Source organism: Nycticebus coucang, chromosome 18, assembly GCF_027406575.1.
Source record: "Nycticebus coucang isolate mNycCou1 chromosome 18, mNycCou1.pri, whole genome shotgun sequence".
NCBI classification, from domain to species: Eukaryota; Metazoa; Chordata; class Mammalia; order Primates; family Lorisidae; genus Nycticebus; species Nycticebus coucang.
The window spans coordinates 44,315,487-44,337,170 of NC_069797.1; the positions used below are offsets into that span (position 1 = coordinate 44,315,487).

General features: G+C 41.8%; 2 protein-coding genes across 4 annotated transcripts; one reads left to right on the forward strand and one right to left on the reverse strand.

Moving 5' to 3' along the window:
* Positions 1-1,045: 1,045 nt before the first annotated feature.
* Positions 1,046-3,128, reverse strand: LOC128570967 (translation initiation factor IF-2-like). The gene has a single exon (XM_053570620.1). It carries the CDS (start codon positions 3,010-3,012, stop codon positions 2,641-2,643), a length of 372 nt encoding a protein of 123 aa, XP_053426595.1. The 5' UTR covers positions 3,013-3,128; the 3' UTR covers positions 1,046-2,640.
* On the forward strand, positions 2,915-20,379 carry VEZF1 (vascular endothelial zinc finger 1). 3 transcript variants are annotated; one of them, XM_053570619.1, is made up of 7 exons: positions 2,915-3,168; positions 5,781-5,992; positions 7,874-8,568; positions 9,573-9,636; positions 10,700-10,901; positions 13,014-13,166; positions 16,999-20,379. In XM_053570619.1, exons 2-7 carry the CDS (start codon positions 5,987-5,989, stop codon positions 17,424-17,426), a joined length of 1,548 nt encoding a protein of 515 aa, XP_053426594.1. In that variant the 5' UTR covers positions 2,915-3,168; positions 5,781-5,986; the 3' UTR covers positions 17,427-20,379. The 3 variants fall into 3 exon arrangements, with proteins under 3 accessions (XP_053426594.1, XP_053426592.1, XP_053426593.1); XM_053570617.1 differs by lacking the exon at positions 5,781-5,992; XM_053570618.1 differs by lacking the exon at positions 5,781-5,992 and having other exon boundaries at positions 2,961-3,168; positions 10,718-10,901.
* The last annotated feature ends 1,305 nt before the right edge of the window (positions 20,380-21,684 follow it).

Sequence of the window (21,684 nt, forward strand, 5' to 3'; positions counted from 1 at the left end):
AGGAAGTGAAAGGAATGATTAACTGGCTTAGAGCTGATAGGCAGAGTTCTCAGCCTCAAAGTTAATCTAGAACCGCTTAATAGTATCAATAAAAACATTTACTTAGCATCTGTTACATTTCAGGAAGTGTTCCAAACATTTTATACACATTTCTCATTTAATCCACAGGTGGCCCCTGTAGGATTTTTTTCCTCATTTTCCAGATGAAGAAAGTGAGGCCCTAAAAAGTTAGGTGACAGGTCTTACAACTTGAGGTAGGGAAGGGTGGAAGAGGAATCCAAACAGGGCAGTTGGGGATCTGACTTTCTTGGGGTGGATGTAGGCACATCATGTTTTGCTTAGACACCAAGCATTTCATACATTCATCATGTAAAGGTAATACCATTGATTCAGCCACTGAAAGATATAATAAGATGAATTAACTGGCTTTAGACATCTGTAGTCTTTTGATTGGATCCCAGGATTTGGTCTGCAGAAGCTGGCTTGAGAAGGGGTTGTCCTAAAGGTTGAAGTGCCCCTTCTAGGGATGGACTATCCAATTGTAGTGGTTTCATTATATTCCTCTAACAGTTGGAACTGGTTGTTTTTGAGTACTTTTTAAAACTTTTGTTATTTTCCTTCTGGAAAACACCCCAGTGTTTAAGGTATCATCTGAATTTAAAAAGTTGCTAATTCTCTTTAAGGGGCACTTTGGGAAACAATCAAGATTTCTGGGTTTATCTTATGGATTGAGATAAAATGAACCATTTTCCTTAAGAAAAGTGATAGTTCAGAATCTCAGCTTTTTAGTAATGAGAACTGGACTGTTTTCACTTGACCTCTACTTCCTGTTACTGGGGAAACCCCTCCCCAGAGTTGCTGTGTTGAAAGATTGCTGGGCAAAGAGTTTCTAGATCCCAGGATAAGAAGTTCAGCACAGGGCAGTGCCTGTGGCTCAAAGGGGTAGGGCGCTGGTCCCATATGCCGGAGGTGGCGGGTTCAAACCCAGCCCCGGCCAAAAACCACAAAAAAAAAAAAAAAAAAAAAAAAGAAAAAAAAAAAGAAGTTCAGCACAGTCCAGCAATATTGTCATTAGAATAATGGTCTTCATTAAGTACTGGTTTTTATAATCCTGAAGCTTCCTTTTCGCCACAATATGAAAGGCAGCAGCTAAAGGAGCAGAGGCTATGCAGAGGAGGAGAACTGAGGAGCTGCATTACAGAGACCTTTAAGTGAATGTGTTAAGGCAGGGAAGAAGCACAAATTTGCTATGCACTGAATAAAAATAAAAGGACATACAGTGTCTGAGGACAGAGCAAGTTATCTTGGCACATGTATAAACTTAGGCTTCCTGAACCATTTTTCTTGCCGAGAGAGATTTATGGACCTTATAGGAGACATGGGGGCCACTGTAGCAGTTTGGCTACTGAATGTATCAGAAACTCTTCATCATTTTCTGTCCCCTCCTGTCTTAGGCTGACCAGTTGCCTGGTGTGTAACCTGCTTCTCCTACCGATCCAAACTGCAGAACTTCTCATTCATCCCCAAGGCCTCCAGGCAGTATCCAATGGGGAAACAGCTCTAAAAGGAACCACACCAACGTTTTCAGGCCCTTCATTCTGGTGACTGAGAATGAGGAAAGAGTGGGAGGGGGTATACTTTTGTAGTAGTGGAAAGGAAACAGACTGTCAAATTACCTATCTCTTTGGTTTCTGTTACCATAGAATTCTGGAGCCATATTCTTTTTATTGTGTATGTTTGGGGAAAGTTGGAGATGGTAACTATTAGAAGTGTCTGGAGGGGAATAAATGGGGTGAGATGTGAGTCAGTTGGTTTTGAAAGATTTTGAAATCTTGAAATAAATGTGTCCATCTGAGGAATTTTTTTAAAACTAGAGTTTATTAAAATATCAGTAATATATAGCCTGCCCTCTCATCTCCCTACAGCAGGAGACTTCTTGGACTGGAAACATTTAATAATAGCTTGTCTCTGATATTCCCAGTAGCTACCTCTATGTGAGGAAAGGATAGAAAACGGTTCAGGACATCATCATACAGGCTCCTCATTTACAAAGTTCCAGCAGCAGTGACGCCTACATGGAAGACTTGGAACTGCAAAGAGGCTGAGGTCACCTCCGTGACATCTCCTGACGCTGTCCAACCAGAAGTTCGATTTTTGTTCTGGAATTGGGGGGGGGGGGGTGAAAAAGGAAACCGACTGTACTAAAGGACTAAAATAATTAGTCTATACTTTCTTGCTTGTTATTATTTTTGGCGGGAGAGGAGGGGTGTTAGGGTATAATTTAACATTCTATCTGGAGCGAAGGGGAGGATGGGGAAGCTCAGCCCTTTACCCAAGTGTAACCCAGTAATGACATCTCTGCGCGTGGGAAGTGTTTCCCTCGACACTGGGAGGATCTGAGGCAACATCCCAGTGGGATTCCCTGCTTGAGTTGGAAGGCTACTCAAGAGGGAGATGTATATCAGAGTGTGTAGGACTTAGCCAGCCCAGGATGAAATGCCAAAAGGGAAAGACTGGAAGTAGAAGGGGCTTCCTCCAATTTAGAGGTGGGGGGCCGTGAAATGCCAGGTGTTTGCCGTAGCCTGTGCCCTCCGCGGAGGGTCTGAGAGGGATGAGATGCTGCTGGGCACAGTGTCTGAGTCACGGGAGGCGGCCCAGCTGTGCCCAGTGGGCCAGCGCCAGACCCTGGCGTCCTCCATCTTCTCTCCTGAGCTCCCCCTGCTCCAGCTGCCTGAGCCACGGACCGCAGCACCACACACCCCCGCGGGGGGGGACGCCGCGCCCCATCCCCGCCCCCGGCCCCACCCCAGCCCCCCCGCTGGGGCCCTGACCCCACCGCCGGCAGGCACTGGCTGAGCTCCCAGGCAGCGAGCCGGCAGCGGGGACGCCCAGAGGGGGTCGGGGCAACTGGGGGCGGCGGCGGCCGGGCCGGGGCTCCCCCCCCGCCCGCGCTCGCCGCCGCGGTGGTGCGTCCCGGAGGTTACCGGAAGTGGCCGCGCTCGGCGCTGCCATGTTGAGGAGCCGCCGCTGCCGCTGCCGCCGCCGCCGCCGCCGCCGCTTTGTTGTCGCCTCCTCCGGCTGAGGAGGCTCCCCGAGCGGGGGGAGTGGGGAGGAGGGGGGTCGGCAGCCGCAGCCATGGAGGCCAACTGGACCGCGTTCCTGTTCCAGGTACTGGGGGCCCCCCCGGGGGGGTACGGGGGGGACAGGGGGGCCGGGCCCCGGGCTGGCGAGCGGGCGGGCGCTCCTCCACCCCTCCCTCCCGGCTCCGCTCTCCGGCCCGGCCTTAATCCCCCTTTGTTTTTCCGCCCGCCCGCCCCGGCGTATCTGGGCTGCCGAGGTGAAAGGAGGCGGCCTCACGGGGTGCGGGGGAGAGAGCAGGCCTTGGGGTGAACCCGGAGCCCCCCCAGCACACACACGCGCGCGCACACACACACACACACACGCGCGCACACACACACACCCTTCTCTCCCGCCCTGAAGGGGAAGGGAGGAGGCTGGTCGCTGTCACCACCCCGCGGCCCAGAGAAAGGAGGGCGCCGGGCCGCTGGATAGCGCGGGCTGCTCGGCCACTGCGCGCCAGCCAGGTCCCGCACCGTGGGGTGAGGGGGGTCCCCAGGTCCCGTTCTCAGTCTCGTCCCCCCACTTTATCCATCTTCCTGTCGCTCTTCTTTCTTTCCACCTCCCCCTCTTCTCTTTTCGTGTGTGCGTGTGTATGTTGACTTTCTGACCCCCCTCCCACATCCCTGTGAATAGCGGGTATCTCCAGGTTCCCTGCCACTCCCCTTTCCCGTCTCCCCCCTTCGTTTTCACCCAGCAGAGGGGGTGTTGTGAGTGTGCTTCCCCTCCCCAAACTTTTTCACTGGATTTACATTTTTTCTTTCCCAAGCCTCAGCCGAGCCTTGGCAGCTGACACCTCTCCCTGTCCAGCTCTCCCGCTGTCCCATTCAGCTCGGGGAATCCCCCAGCCTGGCCGGGCAGGGGCGGGGGGAGCGGTGGGGGCCGGGACTCCTGGAGGCCCGACCTCCTCCCGGAGCTCTTTTCTCTCTCAGCCCACCTCGAACGTTTCCTCCAACCGAGTGGGGAGACAGAAAGTGGAGAGCTCTAACAAAGTCCGCTTACAAACCCCACAGATGAGTCACTCATTGGGGTGTTGGTTTTTGCTTTTTGCTAGAAACTTGAAAATGACTGTAGCCGATACGTTGGCAATTCTCTTGCCCGCCCACTTTAGGTGGGGGACCCCTTTTTGGAAGATCTAGGCTGGAACTTATTTTTTTCTTGCTTCGTTTCTATTTGCACACGAAGCATTTAGTGGGTAGTAGCAATGAGCTCACGGGGAAACTTCGGAACCGGAGGAGGTTAGGAAGCTAGCTCGTCACTTTTAAGTGCGTTCTTCCCGCCTCTCTATTTTCCTTCTTTGAATACTTTGTGAAATCCCAAACGCGTAGCTTGGGCGCTTGAGATCTTAACGGAACTAACCAGGAACGGATGCAGGATTTTCAAAAAATTAACCTTCAAGCCACTGGATTCATCTCAGTGGATTTAATATATAGGGAATTGGAGAATTCAGACATTACCTATTGTGTAAATCTTGTTTATTGTCTTAAGACATATTTTTTCAAATGTTTTTAAAGTAGTTATTGTTATATATTCAGGCTTCTTAAAATTGAATATACTCAAAACTATGGAACTTCCTCCTTTTCTCATTATGATCTAGTGTTTTTATTGTGCTTTGATGAGCTTGATAATGTGATAAACCAGCTTAAAATGCTTTGGAAAAGAAATGATACAACTGGCTGTCATCCAGGTTTGCGTAAAGGTGGCAAATGCTTTCTCTTTCTAAAGGAAAAGAAAAGAAAAGATACAGGATTGATGGACCACGGAAGTGATTTTCACGTGATAAAAACCATATTAAACCTGGTGTCTACAAACTTAAGAGAGATTGAAAAAAAAAAAAAACGAACACAAGAAAAACCCTTAACTCATCTTCAGAAAACTAGCTGAAAAATCTTTTGGAATACTTTTTAAAAAATTATTCTTTCCCTGGATAAAGCAAATGCCAAGCATTTGTTGATCATCTTTTAAATTAAATTTTATATTTAATTGTTTTCAGCTATTAAAATCTTTTCTTCCACCTGATGGAGAAGTGTGAAAGCTAATATTTGCTCCTGGGCTTGGCAATGTGTGCAGTGAAAATTGTTGGAAAACTTAAAATTTAGATCTAAGGACAGTTGAACGGATAAAGAGAATTTCAGTCTTTTCTGTGGAAAGATATGAATGGACTTAATCAGTTTGGTTTTTAAGTAATTTTCCTGAGAAATGGACTTAAATTCTCTTGTTTCCTGGAGCATCATATTGGACTTATATTTTAAAACAGTTTAATACCTGCTTGCTTTCCAGATAACCTGGTAGAAAGTGAGAGCCATAGCTGTTAAAATGTTTGATGGATTATTCTAACAGGACATTCAAGATATGACTCACCGATGCTAATTTGTTCAGTATAAAATATTTTACCCTCTGGCACTGGAGATTTCATGGTGCCATATCCTAATACCCTGGGTGATGAAATAACGTTTCTATTTTGTTTTTTGCCAGCTTCAGAAAAAGGAAAGCTTGAGCAGGGTGAAAAAGCAATCAAAAGAGATGGGAAATAAAATTAAAACTTTGATTTGATGATGCTAGTCAAATAAAAGCCCAGAAGTTATATTTTAAAAGTAATTTAAAAGTAAATCACTTAACTAAAGGCCAGCTGTGGTGGTTATTTTACTTTGTCTCTCCTTCAGAGAACAAGTTGGGAAAACCCAGTTGCCCCTTAGAAGGCTTCATGTAGAAGTGTGGGGATCCTAGGCATCCTCAGAGAGTGATTCCTGTAGTGGTTCTACAGCATTTCACCCAAGAAGCAGGGACCTGGTGTGACCCCCGTGTGAGAGTGAGCTTCAGCAGTGCTGTAAAAATACTTTATGTTGCCACAGACATCTGAATTGGTAAAATGGCAGTAAGTGCTTTTAGTACTCCATTGTACTAATGGTTGTTTAGAATTGAAAAATGCCTCTATAAGTCTGAACTTTGTCCAGAAGATTTGCATTCCCTATTATCTGATCTTTTAGCCTTTGAAATTGTATATCTTGAGCTATCTCAAACTATTAACCATTTGTATATTGTATGGAAATTTGAGTATCTTAAAGCCAGGTTGGAAGAAGGGTAATTAAAATTAGAGTCCAGTCCAAATTCTGTAAAATTTCTATTATGTCACCTGGGTAAATAGACCCTAACTATTTATTACAGGAGCTTCACAAGTTACATTAAAAGTGGACTATAATTCAGTTATGAGCGCTAAGTCCAGAAAGATACTCATAAGTAACCACACGATTTCTGAGAACGCTTTTAGGATTCAAAGAGTGATGAAATCAAAATTATTAAATTGAAGCTGGTAACTCTGGATACCACACCTCATAATCATTTAGGGGACACTAGTTCCAGGCTGTTGTGCTACCATCAAGTACACATGGAACAATGTGTGGTAGATATTCTCCATCAAAGGAGGAGCTATATGTGAGAGAGAGCGTGTGTGTGTGTGTTTTCTTGTTTCTTCTTTCCTTAATCACGGTAGTGGTATTACTTGTGGTTGTAAAGAGAGAAGTGTAAATAACTGTCTAAAATGTCTAGATAGGATGGGCACATCCTAGGATTTTGTGTGCTTAAATATTTGAAACTCTTAGTTCTGAGTGTGTATATTTTAGGATTTCAAAACTCAAGAATAAAGGCTTGGGCTCTGTCAAGAGTTTCAAAAATAACATTGGTAAAGAACAACATATTAGGAAGAAGTATTTCAGGAATTTTTTCCATCATTTCCTAAATGTTTATCCATATGGAAGTATGGAGAAATTTGAAAGAATCAGAACCAAGAGAGTAACTACTCACAAATACCAAGAATCTGATCCATGATGAAATTTTGGTTTCAGTGGAGCTAATGAAAATTTCCAGATAGTATCCAGCCCCCAGTTTTGGAGTGGAGAAGCACTTTATAACAGCAAATGTCTGATACTTTATTGAGACCTACAACTGCTGGAACTGCTAGAAGAAGATGAACATGGAAGGAATTTAAGTGTTTGTTTTTCTTATTAGTCTGCCTTTGCGAGTTTAAGGTTTGAACAGCTAGTGTTGCTAAAGAGTGCAGACTCTAGTATAAGATTAAATGACCTGAGAACAACTGATAGGTGTTTTGCTGTGGGTTACCTTCACAGATGCGTTCCAGGTTGATTAATAGCAGGTTGACTAAAACCAGATCTTTTAGTAGAATCAAGTGAAAACAACCAGTGTATGTATTCAGAGAAATACATTTCTTTCATCACTTAGCAACAGCCCCCCTCCTCAATCACTAAGAGTTTTCTGATGGAACAGGAGAGACGTGATGGTCTTCCTTTCCTGGGCAATAGCAAGTAGATGATTGTGTCATTGTGTGTATGTGTGTGTTTGTGTATTGCTGCAGAAAGTTACTGTTAAATACTTCAGCCTGGAGTGTAATTTTTTTGACAAGTTATTTAAACTTGGTTTTAGCACTGACAGACTAATGCAAACTGATTTCATCAGCTGATATGTCCCTTATGAACCAGAGTACACTGTAGTTTAGTCAGCTGTTCAAAAGCAAGATCACTGTCAGCAACTTAGTCGCAAAAGTTTTGTGTCTGCACAGTGATTTTTCAATGCTTTGTTTTGGGAGATCCGAGAGTAACTAGGTGGTTGCTGAATTTCTGCTGAAGAGAATAGTTGATAGGCTCTTTGACTGTTTCTTCTGGTTTCTATTGTCTGGAGCATGTTGAATTTTGAAGGTCATTGTGAGAGGCTGAGTTTCTGAAGTGTACATGTTTGGTTTTAGGCCCATGAAGCCTCCCATCACCAACAGCAGGCAGCACAGAACAGCTTGCTGCCCCTCCTGAGCTCTGCTGTGGAGCCCCCTGATCAGAAACCATTGCTTCCAATACCAATAACTCAGAAACCTCAGGCTGCACCAGAAACATTAAAGGATGCTATTGGGATTAAAAAAGAAAAACCCAAAACTTCATTTGTGTGCACTTACTGCAGTAAAGCTTTCAGGGACAGCTATCACCTGAGGCGCCACGTATCCTGCCACACAGGGATCAAATTGGTGTCCCGGGCAAAGAAACCCCCCACCACAGTGGTTCCCCTTATCTCTACCATCGCTGGGGACAGCAGCCGAACTTCGTTGGTCTCAACCATTGCAGGCATCTTGTCAACAGTCACTACATCTTCCTCGGGCACCAACCCCAGTAGCAGTGCCAGCACCACAGCTATGCCCGTGACCCAGTCTGTTAAGAAACCCAGTAAGCCTGTCAAGAAGAACCATGCTTGTGAGATGTGTGGGAAGGCCTTCCGAGATGTGTACCACCTCAATCGGCACAAGCTCTCCCATTCAGATGAGAAGCCTTTTGAGTGTCCTATTTGTAATCAGCGCTTCAAGAGGAAGGACCGGATGACTTACCATGTGAGGTCTCATGAAGGAGGCATCACCAAACCCTATACTTGCAGTGTTTGTGGGAAAGGCTTCTCGAGGTACTGCATTTTGCTTTGCTTTTCTTCAACTTCAGTTGTCTCTGTGTGATCTGGAAGTTTTATGTTAGAATAGACATGGGCAGGCCTGTGTTATTAGAGGAGATTGGTAATAGATAAAGAAACATGATGCTTCCAGGTCTAACTCCAGTTTGGTGTGGTTGACAAGTGGTACTTAATGATTTACCTTTCATTTCATTTAAGCAGTGTCTTAGTGGGCGGCGCCTGTGGCTCAGTGAGTAGGGCGCAGTCCCCGTATACTGAGGGTGGCAGGTTCGAACCCGGCCCTGGCCAAACTGCAACAAAAAAATAGCTGGGCGTCTTGGCGGGCGCCTGTAGTCCAGCTACTCGGGAGGCGGAGGCAAGAGAATCGCCTAAGCCCAAGAGCTGGAGGTTGCTGTGAGCTGTGATGCCACAGCACTCTTCCCAGGGCGACAAAGTGAGACTCTGTCTCAAAAAAAAAAAAAAAAAAAAAGTGTCTTGGTGGACTCAGGCCTTCATTTGGCATGTGGATACTTCTTATACTGCAAAACCACCAGTTTCCAATTCATTTGGGAGACTAGTCATGAGATTGCCTGCGTAAATCAAAGAAACTCATTTCCTGGAAGTCCTTCGATAGATACTCTTAATAAAACTTTTAGAAGTTTTTCCATTTTTCTTTGGGCACTAACATTCCACTGACTCATTTTCAAACACTTTCAGAGTTAATAAAGTATAGTAGCTGTTTTGGGTGAGTGATAGGACTAAAACTTTGGATGTTTTGTAAAGACTCAAGATCTAATATGCTTTGATGTTGACTAGGAAAGACAGTTAACAGATAAAGGACTAAGACTTTTATTTATGGTAAGAGAGGTAAGGAGGCTTGCACTGGGGTGGGGGGTTGGTGATTTTACTAGCTTTCTTTCAAATGCCCCCTCCCTGTCTGCCAGGCAGGTAATAAGCATTACATAAATAGCATTTCTTTGTGCGTTCTATTACATCTTCTGTTGAAACTCTCTCTTTCACAGGCCTGACCACTTAAGCTGTCACGTAAAACATGTCCATTCAACAGAAAGACCCTTCAAATGCCAAGTAAGAGTTAAAATGACTTATCCTTAGTGTAGCACTTAATGTACATTATCCAGAGGTCTGAACCAGTCAAATCTCACTGTTCTTGAATAGTCTTAAAACTACTGGCTTAAATAAATGTGGCCTATTTGAATTTTATTTTTATACAATACAAATGACAGCTTCTATTTCTGTAAGGCAAGATTATTTTAAAATTGAAGTATGTTGTTTTATTAAGCTGTTTTTTCCCTTCCTTAGGCAATAGCATTTCTTATTATAAAAGAAAAAAAGGTATAGTCTTGTAAAGATCATTGTGTATTTGGAATGAATAAAAGAATAAAGGGCTTTAAAGTACTTCCTGTGTTGATGATTGAGGTTGTTTTACTTGAAATAGGAGAAAATACAATTTTTTTCCCAGATATTATCACTTACTGGACTTTTGCTATTACCAAATTGGAGCGTTTTCTAGAAAATTTATTCTGGTTAATGATTTTATCTATCAGTTGTGATAACAAAAAAGTTAAGAATTCTGCTAAATCAAATGACTGTTTTAGGCTTCAGTAATTCTGGTTTGTTGCTGGAAGTTGTTTAGAGCTCCTTTCAGTTAAATTTGTTAATGACTGATTTTATTAAGTAAACGATTGAATTCTAAGAAAATTCTAATTGGAGGGAGGAAGCTAGTGTCATTGAGTCAGGTGCCTGCTATGTGTACCATGCTGTTAATCCACCAGTAATTTTGTGAGCTAGGTATTATTATCCTCATTTTACAGATGAAGAAACAAATTCAGACAGGTTAACTAACTTGTTCAACATTATACCAGTTAGTAAATTGCAGAGCTCAATTTAAATACGGGATTAACTAACTCTAAAGCTTACATCATTTTATTACTCCATGTTGATATATTTTCTTTCTCCAAAATGGAAGGGTCTAAAATTCAACAAGTGTTTTCTTATGGATTTGATTCTAGGTAGCACATGCAGTTAAAATTCAGCTAGCTTAGTCAGCTGGCTGATGTGGGTAGGGTAATGCATAGAATATAACAAACTTTAAAATGAGTAGAACAGGATAGTCTATATTTAAAAAAAGTTTTCCTCCCTCATGCAGACGTGCACTGCTGCCTTTGCCACCAAAGACAGACTGCGGACACACATGGTGCGCCATGAAGGCAAGGTATCATGTAACATCTGTGGGAAGCTCCTGAGTGCAGCATACATCACCAGCCACTTAAAGACTCACGGGCAGAGCCAAAGTATCAACTGTAACACATGTAAACAAGGCATCAGTAAAAGTAGGTGATGCTTCAGATGTTATTTCTTTTGCACTTCAGATTTTGAGTCTGGCTGTTTTTATAATGTATCAAAGGCACTTTTACCATGCTCTCAGGACTATATTAATGTTCATCTTACATGTTTCCTCCTATTACTCAAGTGTGCTAATAGGCAACAAAGAAGAGAGTATATTCATGTCAGAAGTATGCTTTACACGCATGTTCCCAACAGTATTGATAAGCTCTTCACTAATTTTGCTTTCGATTCTGTGCTTCTCTTCTAATAACATGGATATTAGAAAAGCAGATATTTCCCACAGGCATTTTTCACTGATTCCTCTCTTCTATGGGGTTTGAATAAACAGTTCTAGTGTGTTAGAACTAAGGCAGCACAAGCCACACTAGGAGGCTACTTTATTATTATTTTCTTTTTTTTAAGACAGAGTCTCATTCTGTCGCCCTCAACTAAAAGTCTAAAGTACAGTGGCATTGGCCTAGTTTATTGCAACCTTAAACTCCTGGACTCAAGTGATCCTCCTGCCTCAGACTCCCGAGTAGCTGGGACCACAGGCATGCACCATGATGCCCAGTTAATCTTTCTATTTTTTCAGAAGATGTAGGGTCTCATTCTTGCTCAGGCTGGTCTTGAACTCTTTACCTCCAGCAAACCTCCCACCTGGCCTCCCAGAGTGCTAGGATTATAGGCATGAGCTACCACACCTAGCCAGAAAGTACATCATTCTAGGCAATTTTAATTGTTTTTATTTAAAGTTAGGAAGATTCTCAAATATCAGTGTCTCCTAACACCATATTGTATTAATAACATATACTACTAATAACCTTAAAGGTGACAACTTTGCTTTTCAAACACAAATGTATAGAGAAATGGGATATCATATCCACTTAAAGTTCAAATGCTTTGTTAACCATAAATTCAGAGTTAAAGATAGAATATTCTTGAGTCTTATGGATAAAATTCAATACTTGCTTTACCCAGGCTTACCCAGGCCTTTTCTTTTAAGATTACTTTAACCAGGCTCGGCACCTATAGCATAGTGGTTACAGCACCAGCCACATACACCGAGGCTGGTGGGTTTGAGCCTGGCCCAGGCCAGCTAAACAACAATGACAACTACAACAACAAAAAAATAGCTGGGTGTTATGGCAGGCACCTGTCAGCTACTTGGGAGGCTGAGACAAGAGAATCACTTAAGCTCAAGAGCTGAAGGTTGCTGTGAGCTGTGACGCCATAGCACTCTACCAAGGGCAACATAATGAGACTCTGTCTCAAAAAAAAAAAAAAACAGGTTGCTTTAACTAATAGAGGAAGTCATTTCCCTAATCCTGTATTCTATTATATATATACTTTATGCAGCAGAAACATTAAATGCTCAAAAAAATGAGTGGCCACAAAGGAATGAGAGGAATATGATTTACTTTCCTTCATTTTTGCTTCTTTCTAAGTTCATTGGGTTATACTTTTATTTTATAAAATTTTACTTTTAATGTTCATCTTTGTCAAATTAAAAAAATTGGTATTTTGATGAATATTGATTAATCCATACTAATATTACCCATCTTTCATTTTTAAAGACACTTTTTTTTTTTTTTTTTTTTTTTTGAGACAGTCTCACTTTGTCACCCTCGGTAGAGTGCCATGGTGTCATAGCTCACAGCAACCTCAGACTCCTGGGCTCAAGCATTTCTCTTGCCTCAGCCTCCCAAGTAGCTGGGACTACAGGCCTCCGCCACAACACCTGGCTATTTTGAAAGACGAGGTCTCACTCTGGCTCTGGCTGGTCTCGAACCTGTGAGCTTTGGCAATCCACCTGCCTCGGCCTTCCAGCATGCTGGGATCACAGGCTTGAGCCACCCTGCCTGGCCTAAGACACTTGCTTTTTAATATATCAGAGAATTCTTTTCATTTTTAAATTGTTTTTCTATACTTCTCCAGATTTTTTAATTGATTTGTCTATTTTAATCAATATAGACACAAGCAACAAAAAAGATGTACTTATTAAAGAGCTACTAGGTTAAGTAGTAAAGATCATGGAGGCGTAAGTAGTCAATTTTGAAAAAATGGCCATCCTTTTTCAAGGTAAGTATAGCATTTCTGGTTTATCTTTGGAATAGCATGCATGAATGAAGAGACCAGCAACCAGAAGCAACAGCAGCAGCAGCAGCAGCAGCAGCAGCAGCAGCAACAACAGCATGTGACAAGCTGGCCAGGGAAGCAAGTGGAAACACTGAGACTGTGGGAAGAAGCTGTCAAAGCAAGGAAGAAAGGTAAGATGAGGCTTCCAAAGTGTTGCCAGAGAAGTATGTTCATTTAGTCTGCCAAATGATCAAAGTAGAGAAGCCACAATTTAGGGAGACTAGCTTCCTGGAAACATGGAAATACTGTGTATGCTGGGAAACATAAAGTTTAGTTACTGGCAGCAAATCATATAGGGTAAGTTTTTATTGCTAGGAAATAAAAATTCTCAGTTTTTTAATCGCTTTTTTTTTTTTTTTCCAGTTTTTGGCCGGGGCTGGGTCTGAACCCACCACCTCCGGTATATGGGGCCGGTGCCCCACTCCTTTGAGCCACAGGCGTTTACATTTTGTTACAGATTTGGGGACAAATTGGTCCTTTGTTATACCCAGAGTTCTATTTTTATGTCCATTTTGATGTCAACCTCCATGCATTATGGGCTCCTTTTTTTTCTTACTGAAATATTCCCACTATAAGAGGGGGATGAAATGTCCTTGTGTGTACCTAAGTGCATTTTCTTACAACTGTGCTATTTCTTGCTCTTTAGTGTTCTTTCCGCATTGATTTATTTATAACATGTTTCAGATTTTATAGTGCTGATGTTTTTTCTTTTGGTCTAATCCTTAATCTTCTTTCGGTCTATCACACTGACTGGCTTTAGCTTAACATGTCTTTACTGTAATTGTTACAAAAATTAAGAATGGTTTGCTTTTCTCTGATGTGTATCTTATAAAGAATCAGTTGGAGTGTCAGTTTTCAACATACTTTTTAACTTATTAGTTACAGCTTTGGCATCTGGACTATTTGCAAACACTTCAAATAAATCATTTTGTCAATATACTATCTGCCACAGGAGGAACTTATAAATTCCTCCTTTCCTCCCTCACCCCTGCCATGTTTTATTGTTTTCCTTAAAATCCTAAGACTCCTCTGCATATAGGCTCCTCTGTATGTAATTCCTTTGCTATGTAGTTTCTTCCTTTTCTTGCTTTCATGTAGTGTAGCTGTTCCCTTCTTCAAATCCCTTATGAACATCCTATACTTGGATAAAGGTAAAAGGAATAGCATCCTTTTTCATACATCTGCTGGCATTGGAGGAAAAGAATACAGCAGTCCAGATAGACTTTCTACTCTTCTTCAGTTGCTTCTTGTTTCTTTGTTCCAAATGAAGATTTGTGATTATTTTAATAAAGTGTTTTGTTGGTGGAAGATGGGGTGGAGAGATAGCTAGCAGTGAGGAGCAAAAAATGTAGTGCTGTGATAGTTGCATAGCAGGTTGAAAGTACCTTACGAAGTATATTTTACTTACAGGAGGAGTAAAGGTGCTTACGTTGTAAAAAAAGGTTAAAAGAAAATGGAGGTGAAGGGGACAGCACATGAGAGAAAACTCCTTTGGGGAAAGTAGGAGGAGTGCTGTCAGCACCTCCAAAGTGACTTGGTTTTCTTTCTCATTCTCTTTCTCTAGCTGCACTCTTCTATTTAGTATTGTATTTCAGTTTGCTTGCACAATAAGACTTGATTGTTTAGCTCATCTTCTGTCCTCCAAGAAACAAAATGCTATTGTATTCCCTATGAATCTCTCTGGAAATGACTGCTAAAGTTAGAAACCTCTCTGTTGATGTTAGTATATGTCACCTTTTGTGGAGCAGAGGAGACTTCTGACCTGAAGACTTAAACTTGAATCAGCAATGTCCCTTTAAATACTTACATTACCTAAATAAGGTAAGATAAGTTTCCAAACCTGGTTGAAAACTTACTATCACCATGTAGGGAGCTTTTTATTTTTTATTTTTTAATTTTATTATTTTTATTTTTTTTTCTTTCTCTTTTTTTGTAGGGAGCTTTTTAAAAATACACATTTTCTAGATTCCATCCAAATTTCACTATTGACCTATCCTGGGAATCCTGTTTTTTTGAGACTGAGTCTCATTTTGTCGCCCTAGGGAAAGTGCCATGACATCATTGCTCATAGCAAGCTCAAACTCTTGGGCTCAAGCAATCTTGCCTCATCCTCCCAAGTAGCTGGGACTACAGGTGCCCGCTGCAATGCCCAGCTATTTTTTTAGTGACAAGGTCTCCCTCTGGCTCAGGCTGGTCTCGAACATGTGAGCTCAGGCAATCTACCTGCCTCAGGCTCCCAGAGTGCTGGGATTACAGGTGTGAGCCACCGCACCCGCACTCCGTTTTTTTTTTTTTTTTTCTTGAGACAGGGTCTTACTTTGTCACACAGGGTCAAGTACAGTGGCATCGTCATGGCTCATGGCAGCCTCAAGCTCCTGGGTTGGGCTAAAGCTATCCTCCTGTCTCAGCTTTCCAAGTAACTGGGACTGCAGGTGTGTGCCATCATGCCTGTCTAATTATTCTAGTTTTTGTAGAAATGGGGTCTCACTATGTTGCTCAGGTTGGTCTTGAACTCCTTGCCTCAAGTGATGCCCCCACCTCATCTTCCAAAGTGCTGGGATTATAGGCAGGAGCCACAGTTCCTGGTTCTTTTTTTTTTTTTATTTTTGCAGTTTTTGGCCAGGGCTGGGTTTGAACCTGCCACCTGCGGCATATGAGGCCGGCGCCCTACCCCTTTGAGCCACAGGCGCTGCCCCACAGTTCCTGGTTCAACTCGAATCCACTTTTTAAAAGTTCTCTAGATAAATGATTTTGATCATCAGCCAGGTTGAGGAATCTTTGATCCGGTGAAGACCAGAGTTATACTGTATTGATCAAGAAAAGGCTGCTTGACTCAAGGGTTCTCCTGAGGTGATCTGACCTACTTGTAGATCATGTGCAGATTTCCATCTTTAGCTTCTAATGCATTTCTCCATTTGACAGCCAAGTCACAGGCAGCCCCACCCATCCATCTCCTTACTGCTCTTTTCTGGCACAACAGCAGGTGGTGCTGAATTTTGTTGAGGGGTGGGTTGGGGGTGTTGCTTTGGAGGGAAGTACCCTGGTTTGGCTGGATAACAAGGACCAGTATTCCACAGTTTAGTGCAGAGTCTCCTTGCCTGGTTAATTCTCAGTATGTTTGTTGGTGTAATAAATGCAGTTAAATGATACTAGACATAAAGTAGGCGACTATGTCAACATTAGAAAGAGAGGAAGAAATAGGAGTGAGAAGAACATAAATTTATTGAGGAGTATTTTTTTCTTTCCTAATGTAGTTAAGAAACATAACCAGAAACAAGATTTAACTGGAACAATTTTCCTAAGCCTGAAATAAACAGGTGATACTAAAATAGCTTGTTTATCATTCTCTGTGCATTTTAAAAACATTAACACAATGTGGCTTCATGTCTAAGAGGGTTTTAGCTTTCCTAACATTGAGTATGCACACTTCTCTGTGCTAGTTACAGGGGGCCTTAGGAGAAGATTTTTCTGACTATCTGTTACTGTGTAACTATTGGCCTAGCTCTATGTAAACAAGCCTTTTCTCTTGGCCTGCTGGTTGTTGGCTTTTCCCAGGAAAGTCTTTAGAACCCAGAGGAACTGCATGAAATAGTAATGAGAGCACTTAGCCCTATTTGGTATCTCTGACCTCCAAGAGTGCCTTGTAAAAGTTAACTGATTTTTGTAGCATCACCGTGAGGTAGGTGAGTCAATCTGGACTTGAAACCTAAAGTACAAGGCCAAACAAGTTGCTATACCTTGAAGGAGGTATAGGATCAGAAAGGTAATTTGCACACTTGGATCCCTGGTTCCCAGGCTTTAGCTGCAAAGGATACTCCCTTCCTGTTGACAGCTTGGTAGATAACTGTGATTAAATTTGGTTTATTAAATGTTTATCTTCTTTAATGAAAAGAAACTGATTCAGAAACTGTGAATTTTGTCACTGTTTTGAGAGTCTAAAGGCCCTTTTGTCTTCTATTTTAGAAGCTGCTAACCTGTGCCAAACCTCCACGTCTGCTACAACACCCGTGACTCTCACTACTCCATTCAATATAACATCCTCAGTGTCGTCTGGGACTATGTCAAACCCAGTCACAGTGGCAGCTGCAATGAGCATGAGAAGTCCAGTAAATGTTTCAAGTGCTGTTAACATAACCAGCCCAATGAACATAGGGCATCCTGTAACTATAACCAGTCCATTATCCATGACCTCTCCTTTAACGCTCACCACCCCAGTCAACCTCCCCACCCCTGTCACTGCCCCAGTGAATATAGCACACCCTGTCACGATCACATCTCCAATGAATCTGCCCACACCTATGACATTAGCTGCCCCCCTCAATATAGCAATGAGGCCTGTAGAGAGCATGCCTTTCTTGCCCCAAGCTTTGCCTACATCACCACCTTGGTAAACAGTATTATAAAATTAAAATATGGGCTAAAGTAAATATTTACCAGCAACTTGACTTTTAGTTGATTAAAATAAAAAGTAAACCATGAAATTGGAAGATTTTATTACATTAGTTAATAGCGTAGTAGCATTTTTTCCCAATTTGGCTGGGATTATTCAAAGTAGGGTATGTATGTAACTTACCACTGGACCACTTTAGTTTAATCAGAAATTCCTTTTAGCTGACAGCATTGCTTAAACAGGATAGTAGTTGGCAAGATGAGATGTCAGAATTAAAACCAATCATAAAAAATGAAAACCCATTAAAAAAAAAAAAAACAGCATTACTTTTTCTAATCCCCCCAAAATCATCTTATTCTAAGCACTAGCAAAACTTCTCCCTATACAAGGTGGATGGCTGATTTTAACATGAAATTCTAAATCCACAAATTGAGAGCTAGTGTAAAATTATCTGTGTTTATTGTTTTTATGAATAAATACATGCATTGTCATAATAAAATGCATTTCAGAGAATATGCATTTTACCTTTGGGAATATGTTAATTTCAGGCAGCATTCCCTATGGGAAAGGTGATACCAGCTCTGATATGCAAAGCATATGATAATTTATCATTCTACTTCAACATATAATAGGGATTGTGACCTGATATTTGGAGATGTAAATATTGCTCAGCATATTAATCCTGATGGAATATAGTGTTGTAGTTGACTTTTTAAAAAAAAAAAATCCTAAAAAAAAAAAAAAAAGGCCAAAATATATAAATTGTGTTTTGGTAAGAAAAGGCCGCAACTGACAAAGAAGTTGTCAGATGTGCGGACAGGCAGGCTCCTAATAAAGGGAGGCTAATGGGACTCCTGTTTGGGAACCAAGGAGTACTTTGGAACACTTCAAATATATTGCTTTAAATTGGAAGACGCTGGAGGCACTGGGATGTGATATGCCCCTCTCTCTCCCAATCAGAGCCTGTTGATGTTACAACAGGAACAGATGTGTTAGTTGCTCACTAGAGTTTATGTCTTATATTAAATTGTATACAGTTTTTATTCTAACCACTAACTAGGTAGTATGCCCCTTCAGAACAAGCAGAGTGTATCTCTCTTTTTTTAATTTCTCCTTCCATTTCTTAATCAAGTATTGTGCAGATTTGTTCAATTTTGTAAATATAGACATCACTTTTTTTTTTCTTTGAGAAAACACTTGTATCAGCTTTTTGGTGTTTTCAAGGAGACAGCTGTCTGCTCTCCTGTGGAAACCCAGCAATGATTGTGCACGTTGAAACATGTGCTTTTTATTTCTTAGCAGGATGTTTTTATCTCTGTACATAAAGTAGAAACCAAAAGGTAGAGAAACAGATACTCTTTACACCATCATGCCACACATTAATGTTTTTAAAGCATTGTGTTTAAAAAAAAGTTAACTAAAACCAAGAGGCTGTGATTTTTTTTTAAGTTACAATATGTTTTTGGATTTTTTTCATTTTTTAATCTTTGCAGTTAACAGAAATGGAAATTAGTTGTGTTAATCTTACAGAATGTTTGCAGGACTGACTATCAAACTGGATGACTTCCGTTTATACCCCACTGTGTCAGTTCAAGCATCAAAATACCTTGCATCTGAAGCAGACTTCCTACATCAGGGACAGGTATCTGTGTGTCATTATACAAAACAGTTCTAGGGGGTTGAACTACATAGTAAAAAATAAAATAAATAGTACTTAGTGTAAAATAATTTTATAAATGATCTTTTGTACTTTAGGACATTAAATTGTACAACTTTTGTATATATAAAAGCTTAGGAACTTTCTGTTTAGCAGGAAGGCAACACATTCCTACACTTTTAATGTATATGTTTGTTATAATGTCCATGTAAACATGCCCTATGTTTGTGCCTTTTAATTAGTTTGTCTCAATAAACAAAATGTAGAGAAAAATATGTAGCTATGACTTTGTTACAACTGTTCTTATCCACAGTACAAAAATGGTTTGTTTTTAATATGTAGAGCATTATGTGTGGACTACTGGAGGGACTTGTGTAGGAAAGGCACAATAATGGACCTGCTGAGGCCTGGATTGAGGGGCAGTGGCCACATTTGGGGGAAGCTCACATTTCCTGGCATGCAAACCCAAGATTGGGCTCTGGCTGTGCCTGCTGGAACCTGTCGTCTTTTGGCTGGGCCAGCAGTCACTATCCTCCATGATTTAGACAACCCAGGCTTCCTCCACAGTGGTCCAAAGAGCAGTCCTCAATGGGACAGGTGTAGGCCCTATCCCAGGCTAGAGCGTGGTTGTCAGAACCCTGAAAGTATTAGTTCTTTAAAAAAGATATATACTAGAAATGATTGTTTTATCAATTCATTGTATAATAAACAGGAGTGAGACTTCATTGTATGACTTCAGTTAAAATGCTATTTTGTATGCATTCTTTATTCACTTAAGAAGCTTGTCTGCAATAATAAAGCCACGTGGTGTCTTCTTTTGGGAGGGAGAGAGTTGTTGGCAGGATGCGGGTGAGGGCAGGCCACTGAAAAGGGAGGCCAAGTAGGTTGTGCGGTGAAATTCTCCCGTGCCTTGGAACTGGAATTGAGTTCTGGTGCCGATGAACTGATTGAACCAGGTGTTGAAGGCACAACAGCCACCACTCTACAAAAAGGCAGAGTATGTTTTTCTTTCTGATTGTAACCTGGTTGAGAGCTCCCCCTTTATCAGATTGGCAGCTATACAGTTGTATTAGATAATCCTCAAATCTGACATCCAGCCTGTTATGCTCTAGGGCTCGCTGCTTGGCCTGCATTTGCCTTTTATTGTGTATCCATTTCCCTCCTACGGTGTGCTCCTAAATGAAAGTTTCTATGTAAGCAGATGATGATGATTTTATCTGTCAATACCAGCACTGTATTACTAACATGCAAAGTACTGCAGATTTATTTTGACAAATTAAAGTTAACCGGTCACAAATGTTATGATGGATTGCTTAATAACTCAGAAGCTTCATCAATACACCATGATGATAGAGAAAGTTTTGAAGTACTGCTGCTTCAGGTGCACACTTCTCAGTATTGGGCTGGAGAGAGGGAGGGACCAGTGTGGGGCTGGTTGGTATCTCAATACCATGGAGAAGGGAGGGTGGAAAAGCACCACACTGACTGCATGAGGGAAGCACCCCTGCCCAGGAAGCCAGACCTTGGGACAATAACACAGGTTTAGGCCCCTCTCCCACCCAAAAGAGAGATGGATTTAGAACATTTCTTCTCATGCTCTAGGACTCAGTTATGTACTTGAAAGGTGTTTTAAGTTGGTTCCCTTGATAATTTGTGTTCAACTAGATTTATCAAATGTCCACTGAAGACTACAATTAACATGCCAGGCACTTTTATGCACTCAGGGGTCATGTAAAGGTAACTGAGATACGGTTGCTGCCTCCAAAGAGGCTGCTAAGGAAATAGGTAAGTACCCAAATGATGGTATCACCAGACAGCATGTCAAGATGAGTCTGACACTTAATGAAAAAGTTTTAGATACCTACATCTGCTTTGTAAGAATGACTGTCCAAACTTCCTGTAATAATCACTTTAATCTCTTTATTGACTCAGTGAACACAGCTGGAGTCTGTGTTCTTGTGCTGTTTTTGTCTTGGAAACAGTGTTATTTTATTGAGTTGCTAGTTAATCTTTACAATCCTGGCTGTTCAGGTGTCTCTCCTTTTCTCAGGGGGCCTTGCAGTTTGGTCCTCTGGAAAGACCTGGTTCAGGATATAGAGGGGATAATGGAGATTATCACTTTAGTGTCCTCAAAGATCATTAGACAAGTCCAATCTGTTCATGGGGATAGTAATTACTTTCCTGTCCCCGCCCTAATAAATCTGGCCCTCAGTCCTGCACCCTCTCCATTTCCTCCTTGGAGAGTCTCATAGCCTGAAAGAATGCTATTTGTCTCCCCACAATTTGGCCTATAAATCTCCCCCACAGCTGGTCTGACATTGGCAGATTACTGGATAATCTCCCCTGCCATGTAAAAATAGGGGGCTGGCTGGTCTGTCTGTAATGAGCCAGTGCAGAATACTGACTTAGTCTGTGCATTAGTCCAGACTCCAGCTTCTCTTGGCTCCCCAATCCTGGGCAATCTAAGGCCCATTTAGTTCCTAAGAAAGGAATGGTGGGTCAAGGACTTGACTCTGGATGTTTCTGTGATCTAGCCCTCTCCCTAGACCTACCCATTGGGAGTTGGCTAGTTAGCCTTTCCTTTCCCAAGATAGACACTTGA